Raw genomic sequence first — 21,950 nt, forward strand, 5'->3', positions numbered from 1 at the left:
TCGTACTTTCTCGGTGTCGAAGTTCAACCCACCCCCTCTGGCTTATTTCTCAGCCAACGCAAGTACATGATGGCTCTCCTCTCTCGTGCCAACATGTCCGATGCAAAACCGGTCGCTACACCCATGGAGGCTAACACCTCCCTCACTCTTGGTACAGGTACTGCGCTCGACAACCCCACTGAGTATCGCGCGCTTGTCGGCAGCCTTCAATATCTTAGCGTCACTCGGCCAGATGTTGCCTTCACAGTTAACCGCCTCTCTCAGTTTATGCATCGTCCAACTTGTGCTCATTGGAAGGCCCTCAAACGTCTCCTCCGGTATCTGCTCGATACTCTTCACTATGGGCTCAACTTGTTTCGAGATTCTCCCAACACCTTGCACGCCTTCTCTGATGCGGATTGGGCTGGTGACAAGGATGACTTCATTAGCACTGGTGCTTACATTGTGTACTTGGGTCGTAATGTTATTTCTTGGAGTTCGAAGAAGCAGCGCTCGGTGGCTCGCTCGTCCACCGAAGCTGAATATCGCTCGGTTGCCCACACTACTGCTGAACTTGCTTGGCTCAGCAATGTTCTTCTTGAGCTTCAGCTCCCTCTCACTACTACACCCACTATTTACTGTGACAATGTTGGTGCCACCACTCTTGCTGCTAACCCCGTGTTCCACTCTCGCATGAAGCATCTCGCCCTTGACTACTACTTCATTCGTGAAAAGGTTCAGGCTGGCACCCTTCGTGTTACTCGTGTGGTTAATGATGATCAGCTTGCGGATGTCTTAACGAAGCCTCTTGCTCGGCCTCGCCTGCACATGTTGTTGTCCAAGATTGGACTTACTCCGCGGCCGTCCATCTTGCGGGGGGATGTTAATGATAGACGTTGACCTCTTCAACTCTATCTTCTTTTGGTTGTTGTATTATAGGATAATACTTACGGTTGTTAGGATTATTCTATCTATATTTCATATCTTGTGTAATCTTATATTCTTATCTTTTGTATATTACGTAGATTGCTAACAAACTGTAATATATATATATATACTTCTTCATCTAATGAGAATATATAACTTTTCCCAAACTTACACATGCAACAATAACAATATAGAGCACAAGAAATTACTTAAAATTACATCAAAAATAGTTAAAATAATCACTAAGCAACATTTGATACTCCAATAAAGATTAAAGTTTGAAATCCAAACTAGAACACTATATAAATGCATGTTCAATTAGAAATTAAGTTCGAACAGATGTAAATATATATTTAACAAACCGGCCAGAAGAGGATTGATTTGTAAGCAATTGTACGTAAGAAACCTAGCTAGCTTATTCCATATATCCTAGCTTAAACCTTTAATTCCTAAAAAATATTAATTAATATATCCAAAGAATTAATTTGAAGCGCAAGATTCCTCATCATCACAGTCATTATACTTTTTTGCTAAGTAAGCAAGAACTTCATCAGTGTCATAATGATCATAATCAACATCGTCATTATTGTCTTCTTCTTCATTATCATAAGCACCATCAATGCACCAAAGATTTACAAGGCCCAAAACATCATAAGCAGCAGCATCATTATCCTTGAGAAGTTTGATGAATTGGTGGTTCTTGATTATGGTGTCCATCGTTAGAATTGTGGGAGGCTTCGACCGGCACGCCGATACACGTCCCGATCTCTTGTATATCCGTGCGAGGCCTAATCGATTGAGGTTATGTTCAATTCACCTTATTTTTGTTTATTTTAGATCTAATCAGAAAAAATAAGTTCAGATCAGATCAGTTCAGATGATGCTTATATTTAAAAATTATTATTACTTTTAATATCTTTCATTAAATATTAGTAAAAATTATAATAATTGAATATTAATAAAGTACTCATTGAGACGAATCAAACAAGACCCCACATGACTATATTTTTTCTTATATATTGAGAAAAATCTAAAAGATAAGATCTTGTAAATCAGATCAGATCAGAAAAAATAAGTTCCGATCAGATCAGATAAGTTCAAATCAGAAAATTTCAGGTGAACTAAATATAGCCTCATGAGATGAGGTTGATTAACATATATAAGATGAACGGGAAGGGTATGTGGTTTGCGGTTGGGTTTGGAATTTGACTTTGCTGGTTTAGGGTCGCCATATTAGTTAGGGCTTGTTCTCTTCGGCATAAAACAGCTCAACTGAACTGAACTGAATTAAATGGAATGGAATTAGATTGAATGTAATAAATATATAATTAATATTTAAACAATAATAATATGAATATTTTTTGCGGGGATATGCCAGGATAATAGGGGATTTTGTGGGGATATACCTCACTAAATTTTTTTTGTCGGGATATACCAACCTAAATTTAAGTTTTGTTAAAATGTATCAAAAACACTATTTTTGGCAAGAAAGTTAAATTCTTAGCCTTTGACTTGCTTAATTACGCTTTGTATAGTGTGTGACATTCAATTGCATCAATTACATTCATTTTACTCCAATTTCCTCACTGTCACTTTATGGCTTATTCACGAGTTCCAACCAAGTCAAAGACCGAAAATTTGACTTTTTTTGCTGAAAATAGTGTTGTTGGTACCTTTTAACAAAACTTAAATTTAGGTTGGTATATCCCCACAAAAAAAGTTTAGTGAGGTACATCCCCACAAAATGCCCTATTACTATGGTATATCCCCACAAAAAACTCAAATAATTATTATAATGATAAGTAATAATAATGAATAATGAATAATAATAATAGTCTTTTTAAATGATAGATATAAATAAATAATATTAATAATAATTAGGGGTGTGCAAAAATATCCGATCCGAAAATCCGTCGATCCGATCCGATATTTCGGATATCCGATCTGATTTTAAGATTTTGGATATTTCGGATCGGGTATCCGGAAAAATTTTTGGGTTTTCGGATCGAATACGGATCGGGATTTTTTAAAAATTTCAACGATTCCGATCCGAAAAGCCGGTGATCCGATCCGAAAAGTTCGGATATCCGAAAATTTCGGATCACAATTTCCCCGATCCAAAATTTTCGGATATCCGAATTTTCGAATCGGATCTGATCCGATATCCGACATTGAACACCCCTAATAATAATAATAATAACAATAATAATAATAATTGATGATAATAATGATAATTAATAATAATTACTTTATATTATTTGTATTAAAATATTAATATTTGATGATGATAATAATACTTGATGATGGTTATATAATAACAATAATACCTAAGAAGTAAATTAATATTATTATTTTAATAATTCGATTTAATAATATAATAATGTTTAGTAATAAAAATAATGATTTGGTCGGACCGCGCAAAATTGCATCATAACCCGTTTTGACGCGATTTGATTGGTTTATGGGATAAAAACGTGAGTTTATTTGTGCTTTTGACCTAAATCATATTCCTCCTAATAATAATAGTAATAATATGAGTAAAGCTATAATAAACAAAATAATATATAATAATAATAATAATAATAATAATAATAATAATAATAATAATAATACTTAATAAGAAGAAGAAGAATAAGAAGAAGAAGAAGAAGATCTAAGAAGAAGAATTAGTAAAATAAATTAGACCAACATAATAATAATATTTAACAAAATGGTTATAAAATAATAGAGCTGAGCTGAACAAAATGGTTATAAAAGAATAGAGCTGAGTTGAACTGAACTGAACTGAGCTGAACTAAACTGAACTGAAAATAAGTTGGGGAGAACAGGCCCTTAGTGATTATTCGGATATGACTTAGGTTGCTATATATCTCTACTAGCAATATATGCACGCGATGTGTGCGACAGTATATTAATATTAATAGTAACATCAAAAAAGGTTAATAAACTAACTTAATAGTGTAATATTTATGGTGAATATTGATGAGCATTATGATTTTTTATTTGCATTTCTAATGTAAAGAGTAGTGTTTTTCAAAAAGGACTAAGTCGATGTAGGATACGTTATCTTGTATTTGGTAGAATATTCAAAAACTATCCTTTTAAAAAATGATATAGATTATGTTATTTATTTATTTCAAATATATATATTTTACAGGCATATTTTATGAGTAGTAGTGCAATTTAATTTCACTGGGTAATAGAGGTTTTTTGGCATACTATGGTGAGTAATGCTTCAATAAAAATAATAAGTTATAAATTGATATTATTTGAAGCTGTATGTTTATATCTTTAATTATTTATTATCCCAACTAATTGTAATTCCCCAAAAAAAATTCAAAATGAATATTCTCTAGTTAAGTTTTTTAATTCTTTTATGGGTTGTTAATAGATGTTATTTGAAATCGTTATTGCAACTTGAAATTTAGATAGTGAGAATCTCTATGAATCTTTCATTTTTATAATTGTTCGAAAATTGATTTAGTCACCAATTTATATTTTCAATTGGCGATTTTTCTTTTACACATTTTTATGTATTCTTTTTGGTAATGCAAAACTTTCTTTATTGCCCATATGTGTAAATGAGGAAAGAATTAAGAAGATTTTTTTGTGAAGGGTATATAAGTATTTTCAAGATAGGACACCATAGCTTCCCCCTTGGCTTATATAATAGAGATTATATAAGCCAAGAGGAGAGCTATGGTGTCCCCCCTTTGAAAAGACTTTTTAACCCTTCATTCAATAAAAAATATTACCTATTAAGATTTCGAGATTTTCCTCAGTCATAGCACTTTCTAATTTAAAATATGTATATCAAAGGAAGTCCAAAGTAGCTAAAATAAACTTTCATAAAAATATGTGTAGTGAAAGAAAAAGTTTTTGATTGAAGAACAAATTAACAAAACTAAAGCAGTTTTCAAATCAATTACAAAACCAAAGACATAAAATTTTAATTTTATCTAAACTTTAAAATGCAATAACAATGCCAACATCCATTGAGTAATAAAAATACCAAGAAAACAACTTTTTCATCAAGTAATTTTTATATTTTGTATTTACACCACATGATATTTCATTAGAACTAATTATGATTGTAAATTACATCCTTCAAAATTACATTTAGATGAAATTTAATAATAATCGCCAAAATTATTCACGCACGCATCGCGTGCAAAGAAGGCTAGTTTATGGTAATCAAAGGGAAGCTATCGTATTTTCTATATTTCACTTCAATATGCCCTGTTGAATGCATATAATCTCTATTATCTAAGCCAAGGGGGAGCAACGGTGTCCCTCTTGAAATATACTTAAATGCCCCTCACTACACATAGATTATATATTCCTATTTTCCACAAACAACCTTCTGACAGCTAATCAACCCCAATCCCATGCATGAACTTGCCAAAACAAATAAAATCAATAAAATTTCTATTAACCCAATTAAGTCATATAATGCTCAATCACATAAACTTGCTAATAAAAAATTCAATCAAAAGGATTCACTATCAATAACTTACCAAATATTAATACAACATACATAACAAAAAAAAAATCATGAGCCTCTCAAATCAAATTTTCTAGAACACAAACTCCAAACAAAAAATCAATTTTCTTCATATATTAGAGCTTCACAACATTCTCAGATAGAAAACTCTCAAATTTGTCGATTCTTACTGTTAATCAGGTACACAGTTATATAGCGCAAACCACAACTAAATGAACTCATCGAAATAAAGTCATGTGTACTGTTTTATGGTCAGTAAATCTTAAAAATATGAAATATGTTCGCGTAAATCAAACTCAAATTACAACAACTATTAAGAATATGTTTTGTATTAAATTTTCTTCAAAAAAAAAAATAACTTCAAATATAGTTTATTTAGAATTCAATTCGAAAATAGTTGAAATTCAAATTAAGATTACATCATAAATGCTAGAAAAAAAATGAAATTTCGTCAATAATGATTTTTTTTTTTGTCAAAAATTTCAACAAAATATGAGAAATCGAATAGTTTTTATGCCCATATATTAAAAAGAAATGAAATTTCGTTTAAAATTCAACGAAAAATTGAGACAAAATATGAGAACTCGAATTAGTATGTGCCCATATATTAAAAAGAGTTTGAGATAAAATACTTAAACTCGTATATTGAGATCAAAAAATATTTTTTAAGAACTTGATAGCATTTTTGCAAATGCACAATTATCAAGGAAAAAAAGTTGTCAAGAACAAAGGTGATTAATTTTTTTAAAAAAAATAAAACTTCCTAACATATTTATAGAATAATGACTACACTAAGAACATTACATATGCTACGATATAGATTTATAATGGACGACTTTGAAGTGCAAATAACGCAAGAACGTAAGACTAGATGGATGGAAATAAAAGGCAACAAAGAAATTCAATAACCCCTGAACAAAGAGATTCTGGAAATGCAAGAAGACAAGCTAGACGAGGAAATGATAGTGTAACGCCTCTAAATATTCAATTTTCGTTTTTGATTTGTTTTACTACTGAGTAATTAGTTATCCCCAACAATGTCGTCGCACGCATCGCGTGCATAAAAAACTAGTACATATATATACCAAGTACTCCTTCCGTTTCAAAATATAAGGCATTCACGCTTTACGAAAATTTATTTTGACCAAAAATATTCTCATAATATGGTAAACAAAAATTATAAAAATTATACCATTGGATCCGTCTCGAAAAATACTACTTCCTCCGTTTTAAATTACTCGCTAGACTTCTCAACTCACAGACTCCTAGGCAATTTTTGGAGAAGAAAGAGGTATAGAGTAAAAAGAAAAGGGACCCATGTGAGAGGAGAGAGATAGAGAGAGTATATTTCCCAAAAAGGAATTGTAGCAAGTAATGTGAAACTTCTCACAATAAAAATTGTAGCGAGTATCATGCAATGGAGGAAGTATAATAATATTATTTTTATAAAAAGTTTATCAACGTAGATTGATAGTAATTAGTGGTCAAAGTCCGACCTCGAACATCATGCGTAACGGATGGAGTAATACTTGGTCTAGTGGTTTGGTTTGTATCTCACAACCTAGAGGTTGTGCGATCAAACCCCACTATAGGCACTTTGGGGGTGGGGATTTTCCCTTAACATTCCCCCTTACTTCCAAGGGGCCTTGCCTGCAAATCCGAGTTGGGTCGATTTGTGTGGTTCCGGTCCAGTTAGGGCGCCTTCTCCCTCCCTTTTAAAAAAAAAATATAATACGTATATATACAATATACTATTATATTAAAACACCAAATCCTAGGATGCTTGGAAGAATAACTCAATATTGTGGGGCAAGCCAATAGTCTCCTACTCTCCTTCTACTAATATACTTCCTTCGTTTAGAAATAGTTGCACCATTACATGTTTGCCAATGTATTATTTGACATTAATATCTCTAATTATCATTAAGTAAAAATTATTAAAAGTTGATATTAAAGTAATATACATTGAGACGAATCTAACAAGATCTCATATGACTATATTTTTCCTAAAATATAAATCATCAAAGACAATCAAAGTGCAAGATGTGAATAATAAACACTATACAAATGGTGCAACTATTTCTAAACGAAGGAAGTAATAAGTAAAAATTCAACATAGGGTACTATTTATTTTTTCTCGTGAACACGGGCAAAATCAAGTACCAACAAAAGAAAATTAATGAAAGAGCTACGAAGGATATAGTAGGAAAATAGGTTTTCTTTTGGAAGTTTGTATTATATATCCCTTAATTACTTTCTCTAAATTTATTTACTTGGTCGAGAAAAATAGTAGTTGAGGCGTTGCAAAGCCCACCCCTGCTGGTTGGGTAACATAAGAGACCCTACCTATAAGGTGGCAACGCCATTCAAAATCTCGAATTGCCAGCTCAAGGGGACCCTTCAGATACCCACTACTAGCCTTTCACAGCGTCAGGTCAGTATACAACCAAATCCAGTTACTATATTCTCTCTCAAAAACAAGAAATCTGCAGCATGAACCCCCATCGCGAGTCAAAATTTTTTCGACTCCTCTGAAGTCTGAACATCATGCCTAAATGGAAACTCTTTTTTTGGAAGCTATGGCACAACTGTCTTGCTGTTGCTTCCAACCTTCGCCATCGAGGAATTGACATTTCAGAATTATGCCAACTATGCTCTAGTGGTCCAGAGGATTGTCCACATCTCTTTCGACTATGTCCCCTCGCTTCTGGTGCCTTGCGTACGGGTTCCCTTGGTATCTGCTCTCAAACAACGACCTACATTCCTTATAAAGAATGGATTCTTGCCTGGCTCCTCTATCTTAGGCAACAAGATGGTGCCCACGGTGATCGTATCCCCATTTTCGTTGCTACATTGTGGGCCTTCTGGTGTTATCGCAATGATAGGATCTTTAAACAGAGCACGCCCGACTCTTGAAACTATGCGCCATTCTGTGAATAACTTCCTCCAGCAACATGGTTCTTTCATCTCAACACCTAAGCCTTTGAAGAAACAATGACGTGAACCACAATTCCCTCTTGGCTTCTGTGTTGCACATATAATGTTTCTCTACACAAGGCACACCTAAAATTTACATCCAAGTTGATGGTTCTTGGAAGAAACATTCTTTAATTATGGCTAGCATCGCTTCGGTGGCCTGCACCACTACTCCTCCACTGGACACGGGACAGGGCAAGTGTATCTACGCTTAGACCCCCTCATGATCGAGACTCTGTAGGCCTGCCTCCATGCGCTTCGGTGGTCCCAGGAACAAGGCTATCATCAACTTGATCTTTGCACTGATTCTGAAAATGGTATGTGGACTAAGCAACCATACTACTTCTCCACTCTCCATCAAGTGGACCCTCCAGGATATTCTCACGCTTGGCAAGTCTCTACAATGGTGTCGCATTACCAAGGTTGCAAGATCGAACGTTCAGAAGGCTCATGACATTGCTACTTATGTCAAAACAACTCATATTCCTGCTCTTGCGTTTTAATTTCGTTTTTTCATTTTTGTATGTTTTTCCGATGTCAATTAAAAAAGTTTCTTACGAAAAGAAAATTGTTTGTTTGATGCCAGCCAATCAGCCATAACCTTCTCTTTGTCATGTTTACAAGCAAACTGAACCACAAAAAAGATCGTTTTCTTTAGTCCGAAAAAGCGCTCCCTTTGAAACCGCCCAAATCTGGTTTAGGGTTCGTTTGAGCGCTTCAAAGTTGAAAGATCTCATTGTCACAACCGTTCTAATCAAAGTTAGGTCAAAATCTTGATTATTTTCGATGTCAGGTATCTCATCTAATGCCATTGCTTGATTTTTCTCTGCCTTAATTTTCAAGCCATAAACTTTAAGGGTGACCTCATCAGCCATATAGTCTGACGCCAATCCCAAGAGGGATCACAAGGATCGAAGTATCGAGAAGAGAGAATGGAAACCCAGGACTATCACTCAAACCCTAGCACAACCAGAGAGAGACTCCTTCTCAAGGACCTATAATTTTTAATGTTCCGTTTTGTACTTAACTCCTAATACCTCCTTTGGTACAGTAATTTGGTATCAACTTTAAATTTTGGTACCTATATTGGTAATTTGGTATCAACTTTAAATTTTGGTATTTGTATTGGTTCCACTTTTACTGAACTTTGATATGTTGGTACCCAAATTCAGCGTCTGTTTTTTTCTTTTGTCTTTTTGTGTGAGAAGCTATTTTGGCCACTCATGATGATATGCCAAGTGTTTTTGAATAATAGAAGGGGGACTTATTACTTATGGACCTCAAGAGTAGCCAAAAAAATAAGAGGAATATACGTTCTTAAGAGTCAATATTGTTGAAAATTCAAAGATGGTCATCTTTGAAAAATAATCACGGGAGTTGTGGGGTCATAATGAATGTAAGCCATACACCTCATTCTTCTTTTTTCTTTTATTTTATTTACAAATGTTCATACATAAAACATAAATCATGTTTTGTTATTTCTTAAAATACTTTAGTTTTCTCTTTTTTTTTTTACATGTTACACTTTAACATTTTACGCTTATCACAAATTTCACTTTTATAAGAAAGAAAAAAAAACATTTGTGGATACTCAACTTTGTCTTTTGTTTCAATTTGGGTACTGAACTTTAAAAAGTTACGGTTTGGATACTCAAAATGGACCCCGTTAGTTTGGTACTGAACTTTGATAACTTATCGTTTTCAACACACAAAAAAGAAAAAATATGACATGGCATCAGTTTTCAACTTTTTGACAAACTTTTTGACTTTTTTCTTTCTCCTCTAATTCCTCTCTACTCTATTATTCTCTCTCTTCCCCTGCTTCAAGCTCCTCTCCTCTTTGATAAATAATAAGGATAAACAAAAAGCTTGCGGTATTAAGAGATTTGATACATACGTTTGAAACTAGAAAAAGGTGACCCTAAACAAGCATGCAAACATTGAATTAATTAAAATCAAGAGAGAAAAAAGATACTTCGACTGGAAACGAACTTGGGACCATCGGGTAAATGATCTAATTGGAGTCGCGGAGACGAAGGTAGATCTGGTGGAGGTGGAGGCGGAGCTGATCATATTTGGATTATTTTAGCAAAGCTGCTAACAGTTATACAGTTGATCGAGTACACAGTTGAAATTTCGATTTTATTAGCAAAGCTCGTATCGTCTTTTAAAATTCTATTTTTCTTTCTCTTTTGGGGTTTATTAATTATTTCCTCTTTTTTTTCATCACTTTGGATAATAAATTGACATTTAAGCTAGTGTCCAGATTTGAATTCATTTAAAATTCCCTTTTTTGCATCAAACCCTTATCCAAAAATTCAATTTTTGATTGACCCGGTTGAGAAATTTGATTGAAAATTATGGAGAATCTTTGTTGGGTTGATGAATTTTTGTGGGTTTTTATTGTTTTGTTATGTGGGTTTGACTTGTTGGGTTGATGAATTTCTGTGGGTTTCTGAATTATATTCTGGGTAATTATTTTTTTAGTGGTCGATTTTGTTCTAGAATTAGGTTATGCAACTTCGTGTTTTGGGTCTGATTATTTCTGTTCAGTAGATTATTGGGTATTTTTGTTGAATTTTCATCCCCTCTTTTTGAGTTTCCGGGTTTTTGACTTAGATCTTGAGTTTTTATGGATTCTGAACTTATAGTGGAATTTCTCCATTTGTATTTGTGTAGCAGTAATTTGCTTAAAGATGAGTATGCGACTATGCATATATAATGATATTGAACTGAATTGTGCAACCATGTCTGATATGATAAATTTATTTGTACATGTGTGCAATATAATGTAGTCTGTAGATATATGATGAAATGAATCTTTGAACTACATAGTGTAATTTTATCCGCTGTGATGATTTTATTTTTGCATGAGTTTATTATTTGCTCTTTTTATCTAAAGTGATCTTTTGATATTCTGCAAAAAAGCTAAGAACCTTTTCTGGGAAATTGAGGAAGGTGATTGAAGAAGTCTGAAGAAGCAGCGGAAGGGAGGAGATGAATGAGGCAGGGTTTGAGGAGAGAGAAAAGAAGACTTAAAAAAATACATAATTATTGTCATTTCACATTTTTTCATTTTTGTGCTGATAACGGTTAGTTTGCAAAGTTCGATAACTAAACTAACGGTTGTTAGAAAGGAGTACCCAAACTGAAACTTTTTAAAGTTGAATTACCTAACTGAAACAAAAGGCAAAGTTGAGTACCCAGTTGTGTACTTAACTCGAGGTATTAGTGATACAAAAATTGAAAGTTGGGGCCAAAACTCAAAGTTGATACCAAAATTCACTTACATAGGTACCAAAATAAGAGTTATTTTGATATTGGTATCAATTCTATTAAACTTTTTTTTTTATCCATATGAGCCAAGAAGGCGGTACAAAGTACAATTCTATTGAACTTTGACACTAAAGTTCCAAAGTCTGGTTTTTATCTTTTTACACGAAATGTCAAACATGTCCTTGTAATAGGCCATTTTAACATCTCACAATGATTGTTCTAGACAAGCTCCATTCAACAAATGTACACCACCAAATTATGGTACCAATAATATGATTTGAAAAGTCAATCCAACAACAGAAAAGGCAAAAATCAATTCAGACAAACCGTACATGAACTTGTTCTAAAATCATTCCTTCCTACTATAAAATATCCACTTCCACCAACTTGATTACAATTTCCTAATCTGTCAAAAATACAGACACCCCAAACATACAAACCTTCTCTACCCATACCAGAAAGTATAAAAGTATAAAGGGTAATGTTATATGTAGCCCTTAGGGCTACATATAAGCATTAAATACATTTCTCTAAATGGAAACAGTTTAAGAATTTAAGACACATTTTCACATCAACTGAGGTAATAAATGCTTGATTCATTATTTTATTTCCATTTTAAGCACCTTATACATAGCCCTAAGGGCTACATATATCATTCTCCAAGTATAAATACACACATTTCATTTTTATTTCACTGTACTGTATTCCTATTTCTGACAGTCAGTGAGTCAGTAACTGTTACCACCCTGTAACCCAAACTCCCAAAAATTAAAATAAACGACAAAAAAAAGAAAGAAGCATAAAACCAAGTGGACCCACATATCTTGCCATATGTCGACACCTCTATATCATAAAAAGAAAGAAAATAAAAAAAATCACCCCCCAAATATTTTCCCGCCTTTCTGCCCCCCAAAAACCTAATTAAAAATATCAACAGTTGAAATAAAAAAATAATTACAGTGCCCAATTTTTCCTTGAATTTGGGGAAGAGTCTTTTTTTATTTTTATTTTTTTAATCTTAGAGAGATAAACAGGAGAGAGAAAAAAAAAGAAGGGAGCGTGAGAGAGAGAATGTTGAAGAGCTCTGAGAGCTCTTCATCTTCATTACTTTCTTTTCATGGATACCCCAGATAAAACAACTCAACCTAGTCCTTCTTCTTTTCTTTCCAAATTTGAGGTATTTTTCTGCAATTTTAATTTGTGGGTTTTGTTTTTTGTTGCATGAATTAGAAAACCCAGTTTTTTTTTGGAAATGTTGGAGTTATCTATGTGAAATATGGAGATTTTTGTTGGTTTTAGATCTGCATGGAAATTGGGTTATGTTTTTATGGCTAATTTTTTTGTTCTAAATTTTATGAAATTTTTTTAGTTAAGCAAAAAATTACTTCACCCACAAAAACATAATTTTTGATGAAGTTAATTGTGTGAAGGATATATCTTTAACAAATTGTAGTGTTTTATTTTTAGTTATAATTGTTTTTTTTTTTTGGGTGAGTTTTGTTCTGTTGAAGGGTCTGCATTTTGTCAAATTTCTATTTTTGTGTGTTATATATATATATATAAATTAGGGAAGATAAAAGGAAAGTTATAGTCAGGTGATTTAGTTATGATTTTTTAGTGTAATTTTCTTCTATTTTTATGTCCTCAGAAATTATTTTCTGAAATTGGAAAATGCAGGGAAAATCCAATTTATCATCCAACAATTTGATGGTAATTAATGATTGTTTTTGGTGGTGAGGGGTTTAGAACCTGTGACTTTCAATTTGTGTGATGGTAGTTTGACCATTAAGTCAACCTCGTTGAGTTTCCAAAGTGTCCCAAATCACCCGTCATATTCCTTATCTCAAATTGTTTGGCAGCCAAATGCAAAGAAAAAGAAAGAACCATTTTGTCGTGCACTTTTTTATTTTAATATTTTTGATAATTGTTGTGCAATTTTTTAATTCTAATTGGTAATTTGTCGTGCACTATCTTGTGGTCTCCTTCCTTGGAAAGTTATATATCTACAGCCTGTATGTATAAATATGTATTTATCATCACATTTTATATGTTATTGGTATATTGGTTTTTAGTTCTTAATTTAGGTGTGGTAAGTGTTAAAAGAGGAGATTTGGATGGGTTTATGTGTGTTACAATTGTACTTTTGGATTTAACTAATGGTAAATTTTGATGGATAGTTTTGTTTGGTTGGTGAACAATGCGGAGTTTTCTCGGAAGGGCAAAAAACAATTTCATGAATTTAGTTGCATTATTGCATTGAATGGAAACTTTTGGTTTGTTGCTCAGTGAAAGTGTTATGTTAATGTATTTCAAGTATCTCCTCTATTATAATGGGAATCCATGGGATTAAAAATTGGTCGAATCACATATAATGATTTCTCATATTCGTAGCATCTTTGGTATTACACTTAAGCTACACAAGCAATATGCACATTCATCTTTAATTGCTGTTTGTCTTGGAAGGGGTGGAAAAAGAGTGAGCCTGGGTGAATGCACTTTTATAAGATTTTAGATGTTGGATTTGAAGGTGAATATCTTAAAAGCTTAAAAGAATTCATGATCTGCCACAAATCTCGTTTTGTCTGTGCGTTCAACGAGTGGACAAAGTGTTTTGTTTGTGATAGTTTTTGTTAGTGGAGTAAACTGTGCAGTAGTTAGTTACACTGTTACAGTTAATTGAGATTATTGTATCCTTAACCTTTAGATAGAGTAACCACCTTGGATACTCATCAAAGCTTGTGCCATTGTTAACCATTGAAGTTTCATAAAGCTCATCATAGATACTTACAGAGTTTATTGCGTTTTAAATTGTGTTTATTAGATCAAAGTCTGTTCATGTATGCTATTATGCTCCTTATTTTTGAGTGTGGGGTGGGGTGGGGACGTGAGGTCATGGGGTGGGGGTAGTATGTTTTGGTGGGGTTGAGGGACACCAATAATTTCACCTCAACATGTAGTTATCATAAAAGTGTTTGAATTGATTTGAAAACTATAGTGTTATTATTTTTCAATCATGTATAGTGTCAGGTGTTGCTACCACTTACTAGGTAAAAGTTTTAAGATACTCTTAAGTGCTGTTTTGGGATTGCATGGAGGAATCAAGGAGGCAAAATAAATGGCTAAATTGGCCCTACTTACTACATGAAAATGATATATGTGAGTTTTATCTATGAGGAAAATCATGTCATGATGGCAGGGGTGAGATAGGAATAGTTCTGAAATTTTGTATTAGCACTATGATCAACACCTTTTACAATCTGAAAGAAATTTCTGATACAACATCAAAAAGTGATACAGGGAATAATTTTGTAGTGTCATTGAAGCTTCATTTGCCATACACATCTATTAAACTATCAAAATCCTAGTGTGTAAAGTTTGTCTCAATTTTTTGAGGTCTCACAAATTTCAGGTGTTTGGCTTAATGATGTTAAATTTACAAATTGCATATGACATAGTTCTACAAGAAGTTTGAAATTAATAATTCTGTGTAGTCGAGGGTTATTCACTATATTGCATTCTGTAAATCTGAGGCTTGTGGGAACCTTGGGCTAACGGGCAGCATCATTTGTTATCCCTTTATTCAATTTATTACTTAAGGCAGAATTTATGAAATACATATTGCTCCTCACAAGAGTCTACTGAAAACGGCTAATCTGCTTAAACAAGATACATATGATAGTTTGTGTTATGCAATGGAGAATTTTCTAAAACTACTTATAGTTCTCAATTATCATAGTTATAAAGTTGTATTCATTGGATCCTCTTTTATTTAGTTGTGTTGGGAATTACTAATGTTGAAAAACCAGACTTCTCAAGTGGGTTTGTTAAATTTGCAAGTATCTTTAGCTTCGGGGTAAGTATCTCGTGAATATTTCAGTCAAGACTATTTCGAATAGTTTTAAGTGGTTTGCGAGTCCTTGTTGAAATAAATTGTTCCGGTCCGTATACTTTTAGACAGGTTTGACAAGATATTTGGGCCAGGTCAATTTTTGGGAGGTCTACTGATAACCAAACCTTGCACTGTGTGTTTTGTAATAAATCTGCACTTTCTCCAGATCATCTTTAATCTACCATGCATGCAATATATTTTTCATTGCCTTCACTTGTTCAATTTCTGTTTATTTGGGTAATTAAAATCCTATGTCTTGAATGGCCTTGTAAAGAGACCTTGCTGCTTATGATTAATCTTAATAATTGGCCAAATGGAACTTTCAAAGGTGCGCTTGGAGGCTAGTTCCTCACTGTTGGCTGGTTGGTCCAACTCATTTTCTTTCACGGGAAGGCTTTAGGCTGTTGTCTTTTCATATTCATCTAATTTAGCCTATCAGGGGTGCACTCAGGAGAAATCTTGACTCTCATAAGTCATATCTATTGACTCATTTTAGATATCATATCATAATTCTGTATTCATATCATCAATTTCACTTCTAAGCTGCTCAAAATGATGCTCATCTGCAGGATTCTCCAGTCTTTAATTACATCAGCACTTTGTCACCTATCAAATCATTTAGTGTGGGCCACAATGCACAGGCATTCCACCTTCTTAGTTTTCCGTCTCCTCAAGCATTTCAGACTCCTCCAACTAGCTTTTTGAAAGAAACTAAGATAAGAAGGTATTATTTTGTTTTCTGCTTCTAACCAATAAAATATCAGTAATGCTATATAATGTATTCATATGAAATTGTAAGATCTACATTTTACTTCTCGTCATCTCAGGGCAATTAATGCTAAGAATGGTGGTGAAAATCAAAACCTAAATACCTCAGTTGCAATAGAGCCAGCTCATCATCTGAATTCCGAAGAGGTGGACAAAATTAAAAAAGAGGTGACTGTCAGTACAAATGATGAATCCTCAAAGCTGGGCTCTGAGATTCCAAGACCCTTGAATTATGATTGCAATACTAGTCAGAATAATGAGGTCCATTGTGATGCTGTGAAGCCAAATCATGGGTTTCATGTACCTGGAACAGAAAGAATTCCTGTGAAGGTCGTTCATGAAAATTCTAAAGAAGCAGACTGTTCATTTGAAACTGAAATGAGTGTACAGACAAAGGCAAATCAAATGAAACAGAGTAAGGAAGTATGTGAGTGGGAGAAATTTGTTAGTGAAGCTTCTGGTATTTTAAATTGTCATTCACCTACCAAGGAAAATTATCATGATGAGCTGGATGAAAGAAGTGCAGATCCGGGGATGCTTTCGTTTGTTGCAACAGTCTTGCAGCCCCCAAATGAACTTATGAATGACCCGCGACCTGTTTGTCCTGTTATTTCTGAAAACCATCAAATGGATTTACCTTCAGAGAAGCCGGTTGAAATTGGAAATTTAAATGAAAGAATTGAACTGCCTTCTGGTAATGATCGTGCTGTACATGCTGAGGAAGTTGTCCAATATATGAAGACTGAAAAAGATGACAAGGTAGGTAATATAACTGTTTTAAGTAGTGACCTCTACTTCGTCTTGCATTGTCAAGCTTGGCATAGTTTCATGCTTCTAATATTAGTACGACCACTTCAATACAGAGCATTGATATGTTCGGAAGCATCTCCTTCATATTTCTCTTTTGAAATTTCTGCAATATTCTGTTGTAATCTTCTGGACTAAGCATTATATGCAGTTTAACAGAAGAATCAATGGGGCGTATATGAGAGATTTGCATCACATCTTTTAGAATACATAGTCTATGGATTGTTCTGTAGAGAAATAAACTTGTTAAATGAGCTTCTATCTTGCCTCTTATGCTATTAAACAAGTCTATTGGCGCTATACCATATCTGCATTGAATGTAGAGTGTAGACTGGTACTTTTCCCCCACCCTTCTTCTGTTGTCTGTTTTCTCTTCTGGTAAGAATTGTTTTACGGTGTCGTCTGATGTTTATGGCTTCTATTATTTGGTGATATTGGAGGATCCATTATATTACAAACAGCAAAATTTGAGTCATTTGTTTATAATGTAGGTAAGGTAACTATTTGCTGTTCCTGTCTCATATGCTCCTTGACATGTTCATAGGTGGATAACATGTAACTTATTTATTGACTTTCATATGCCATGACTGTTATTTTTTCATACATCATTTACGACACTTTTTGTCTTATTTACTCCAATAATAATTACACTGACATCTACATTTGTCCTTAGTCTTGTCCTCATCAGCAGCAGCAGACGACAAGACGGCGTTGCCTAGTTTATGAGATGTCTGGATCTCATTATAGGAAACTACTAGCTGATTCAACAGGCAGTTCTCCAACTATACTATCTGCTAATCCTAGTATCTCAACTGATAAGTTTCTGATGACCAGCAGACCAGGAGGCAGCAAATTTTCATCAGTACTCCCTGGTATTGGTTTGCACTTGAATGCTCTAGCAGCTGCTGCTAAAGATAAAATAATTGTCAAGAGGCAGACTTTGACGTGTAGAAGGCAGTTAATTAGCTCGCCATGCACTACATCTTCTTTCGATTCTCAAATATCTGATATAAAGCCTCTTGCCACCCAAACTACCTCAGAACTGGAAAGAGATCCGGATGAACAAAACGATGGACTTTCGGTGTCTGGAAATGCATCTGAAAACACTGTAGTTGGGGAGGGCATTGAGCTCTCTCAGAATTCTCCGAAGAAGAAACGGTATATACTTCTACTGTGATGTGTGTGCTCTCCATTGCTTCTTATAAAGTTCCAACTTATAGTAGGTCACTGTATTTGCCTATTCAGCTGCTTTGGATCTGCCAATCAGGGGCCTTGCCCAACAGCAAAATCAGTGTTGGGAAGAGTGCTAGCATTGTCAATAACTAAGTTCTATGTGTCATGTACTGCAGGCGGAAGTCAGAAAATGTAGAAGAAACTGATTCTTGCAAGCGCTGTAATTGTAAGAGGTCAAAATGCTTGAAACTGTGAGTGCACATACTGGACTTTACGTCTTTACTCTTATCAATGATCTAATTGCTTATTTATCTTGTGATTATAGGCATTCAAATGATAAATATAGGCACAACATAGTTAGTCACTTAGTCTTCGAAGTTGAATAAAAGATCCACTGGTAATTATTTTTGCACTTATGCTGAACGTATAACATAGACTAAACAAAACCAGGTGATGTAATCAGGGTTTCTTTTATTATCATTTTTGGAAAATTTGGGCTACTGATTTGTCTTGTCTATTGTTGTTTGAACATTTTAATGTTCTTTTTAGATGCACTTCCATTATTTGCTTATTCCTCCTTGATGCAGTTACTGCGAGTGTTTTGCGGCTGGGTTGTACTGTGTTGAGCCCTGTAATTGCCAAGATTGCTTTAACAAGCCTATTCATGAGGAAACTGTGCTTGAAACTCGACGACAGATAGAATCACGCAATCCACTTGCTTTTGCTCCTAAAGTGATAAGGTGTTCTGACACTCCAAACAGCATGGTAGGATGCTTGGCCAACTTTTTTTCCGCTGATATCACTAGATTAAATTAAATATATTTATGTTTTACTTTCTGATTATAGGAAGAGGTGAACAAAACTCCAGCTTCAGCCAGACATAAAAGAGGATGCAACTGTAAGAAGTCTGGTTGCCTGAAGAAATACTGTGAATGCTTTCAGGTCTGTTTTTCCATCATTCTTTTTCCATTCCATTTTGTCTCTAATAGCTAATGAAAGCATGGAATTGGTTATGTTTTCAAGGGAGGTGTTGGATGTTCTCTGAGCTGCAGATGTGAAGGATGTAAAAACACATTTGGTCGAAAGGAAGGTAAGACTCAGTTAAAGTTTGCATCAGATTTCAGGCTTAGTTCCCATCTTTTGTACCTTAAGAAGTTCACTTTCTAATATATTTAGATAGGCTTAGAAATCATATCAGGACTAGTAAGTTCAGTACTCCTGGACTAAATAGTTTAAATAAGCTCAATTCAAGACTAATGAGCTCAAATGATCAATTTAGGACTAATAACTTCAAAGAATCCCAGTTCAGGAATTAAAATCTTCATTTCCGAGCGAAAATTGAGGGCTAAAAAGTTCAGCTAAGAGCTAGAAAATTCAATTTAGTTCAAGGCTATTGAGACAAATAAGTCTAGACAAGTACAGTTGAGATTGATTCATGAAAAGATGAGGGGTATAGTCTAACTTCAATTATCAACAAGCAATCATATAACATTTATCTTTGTCCTTTCAGAATTCTCATCATATTTTCACGACAGTTTTTTGGTTGGAAGAACAGTAAACGTTGCCTTTGCCCTCAATCATGCTTTTTTACATTATGCATTAGTATGATGTAATGCTTTGCTAATAACAATGTCATAAATTTCTTTTTTCACTATTTTTGTTTTGTAGGAACTGAAAGTATTTTCTTTCACGAAACTAAATTCCACCAGCGGAACGCATCAGATGTAGGTGTGCATGATGATATTGCCAGAATAGATGAGGAGAATCATGATAAAGCAACATCAGATCCTTCAGATAATGCAAGGTACTAAATTGATTTTCTTTTCCTCCCATCAGAAGATGAATCCTTGTTTACATACTTCCTTTCAAAGTCAAAGATCTCTCAAGATCAAATACTCTCTACTAATGACTTCCCTAACAGGCAACCTGTGCGGCGGCCTTTTCACTTTGGAGGCACAGCTCCACATTTTCCCACACTTGCCGATGAACCTTTCCTCCAATCATGCGCATCCCAGAATATTGATTATGCTGATCAGATGTCCTTTGAGGAAGATCTCAAGATAGAAGTTCTAGAAGATGATGCCACCAATGCCTTGAACTTGAAGGGTGATTACTCACTTCCTACTACTTCTATTAAGTCTGCATCTCCTAATTGTAAAAGAATTTCACCTCCTCATTGTGACTTTGAAACATCTCCTGGTTGGAAAAGCTGTAGGAAGTTGATTCTCCGTTCAATCCCGTCAATACCAACTTTCACTCCAGAGAAAGAAAGCACGGAATTGCTGGGAAAGCTTCCGTGAGATAGCGTACTACTCTCAAATGCTTGTATTAAAAGTCTTGTTTAGATTCGTAATAAGTACTTTGTATTAGTATGATTAATATACTAGTAGATGTAGTTAGACTATGTGTACAAAATCTTTTGTAGTTCACAGTGCTATGTTATGCTTGTAGTTTGTATGCTGTAGATCATTGTATTATATCGTTCTCTAGGTGCTCAAGTTTTGATTGGAAAGTTGGGATTGTCCTGTCCTGGGGATGTAGTTGCTGTCAGCTAGAAAATTTTATTTATTTTAGATTGTATTAGTCAAAGGTCTCATAATGGGTAGTTGAAGTTGTGTTGTTAGCAGTTAGTACTTCAGTCTTCATAGACTGAATAAATTATTGTAGAACAGACGCTGAAGATTTTATATATCATTGTTATTGAAGATATTATCTTAAAAATAATAGTGAGGAGAAGGTGGTTTAATTTTAAATAAAATTAGACAAATTCAAAGCTACTTTCTCCCAGTTATCTTAACAAGTGCATCCCATCTCATTTTAACCAACATTATCTCTAGACATCTCGTATCAACCTAGAAGTTCCTTATCTTCTCCTTCCTTTATTTCCCTTTGAACTTAGAACTACAACGAACAATTTTAAAAAATAACTTGGCAGTTTTACCAAATAGATTAAATTATATCACTAAATTGATTGAAGAATGTTAGCACTAAATTGATTAAACTAAATAGATTAAATAGGTTACTAAATTGTTAAACCAGTCACTATATTCGAAAAAGTAGTTCGTTCTCTTCTTAATATTGGACTTGAGCTGTTACCTAATTTTAAATTAAATGTAGTCGATCTCTTACAAGACCAATCATAATTGAAGTCATCTCTCCCCAACAAAATAATTTAGAGAGTAGATTAAGTTTATTTTTGGAAGGTTTTTGAGTGGCTATAGTTAAATTGTCGCTACTATACTTGCTTAAATAATTTATTATTCTTCATTAATTTATTTTGTCCATTAATTTCGTTGATTCCCTTTACATGTATGACCAAAAGGAAACCAAATGATGGTGTAGATTTCAAAAAGTATTGCATTGATATTTACATGTACAAAATATGTATGTTTACGAAATGCTTTTTGGTTACAAAAAATTCCCTTGCCCAACCCTAACTATCCCTCATGCCATGTTGTTACTTAGTTGGTTCTGTGTTCAATCATATGTGGTGTCTGCCCAGTCCTTTAACTAACCCTCTAGTTCAAGGACCATACCATCCCACATAGGGTCAGCCCCCTCTATTATGTCTTCATTGAGGAAACTCACCGTGTCATTTAACGATTCATCAACAACTTCTACATAAGTTGGTAAATGACCAAGTTTGTCCAT

The 21,950-nt window shown here is 34.0% G+C and overlaps 1 protein-coding gene across 5 annotated transcripts; it reads left to right on the forward strand.

The window, feature by feature from the left end:
* Window positions 1–12,368: 12,368 nt before the first annotated feature.
* On the forward strand, window positions 12,369–21,004 carry LOC104891139 (CRC domain-containing protein TSO1). 5 transcript variants are annotated; one of them, XM_010676791.4, is made up of 11 exons: window positions 12,369–12,839; window positions 16,121–16,275; window positions 16,379–17,078; window positions 17,800–18,284; window positions 18,476–18,550; window positions 18,887–19,064; window positions 19,146–19,241; window positions 19,323–19,389; window positions 19,968–20,103; window positions 20,221–20,405; window positions 20,509–21,004. In XM_010676791.4, the coding sequence occupies exons 1-11, from the start codon at window positions 12,780–12,782 to the stop codon at window positions 20,520–20,522; spliced, it is 2,151 nt and encodes a 716-aa protein (XP_010675093.2). In that variant the 5' UTR covers window positions 12,369–12,779; the 3' UTR covers window positions 20,523–21,004. The 5 variants fall into 5 exon arrangements, with proteins under 5 accessions (XP_010675093.2, XP_010675094.2, XP_010675092.2 ...); XM_010676792.4 differs by having other exon boundaries at window positions 20,515–21,004; XM_010676790.4 differs by having other exon boundaries at window positions 12,370–12,839; window positions 20,221–21,004.
* The last annotated feature ends 946 nt before the right edge of the window (window positions 21,005–21,950 follow it).

This window comes from Beta vulgaris, chromosome 4, assembly GCF_026745355.1.
Source record: "Beta vulgaris subsp. vulgaris cultivar EL10 chromosome 4, EL10.2, whole genome shotgun sequence".
Lineage (NCBI taxonomy): Eukaryota > Viridiplantae > Streptophyta > Magnoliopsida > Caryophyllales > Amaranthaceae > Beta > Beta vulgaris.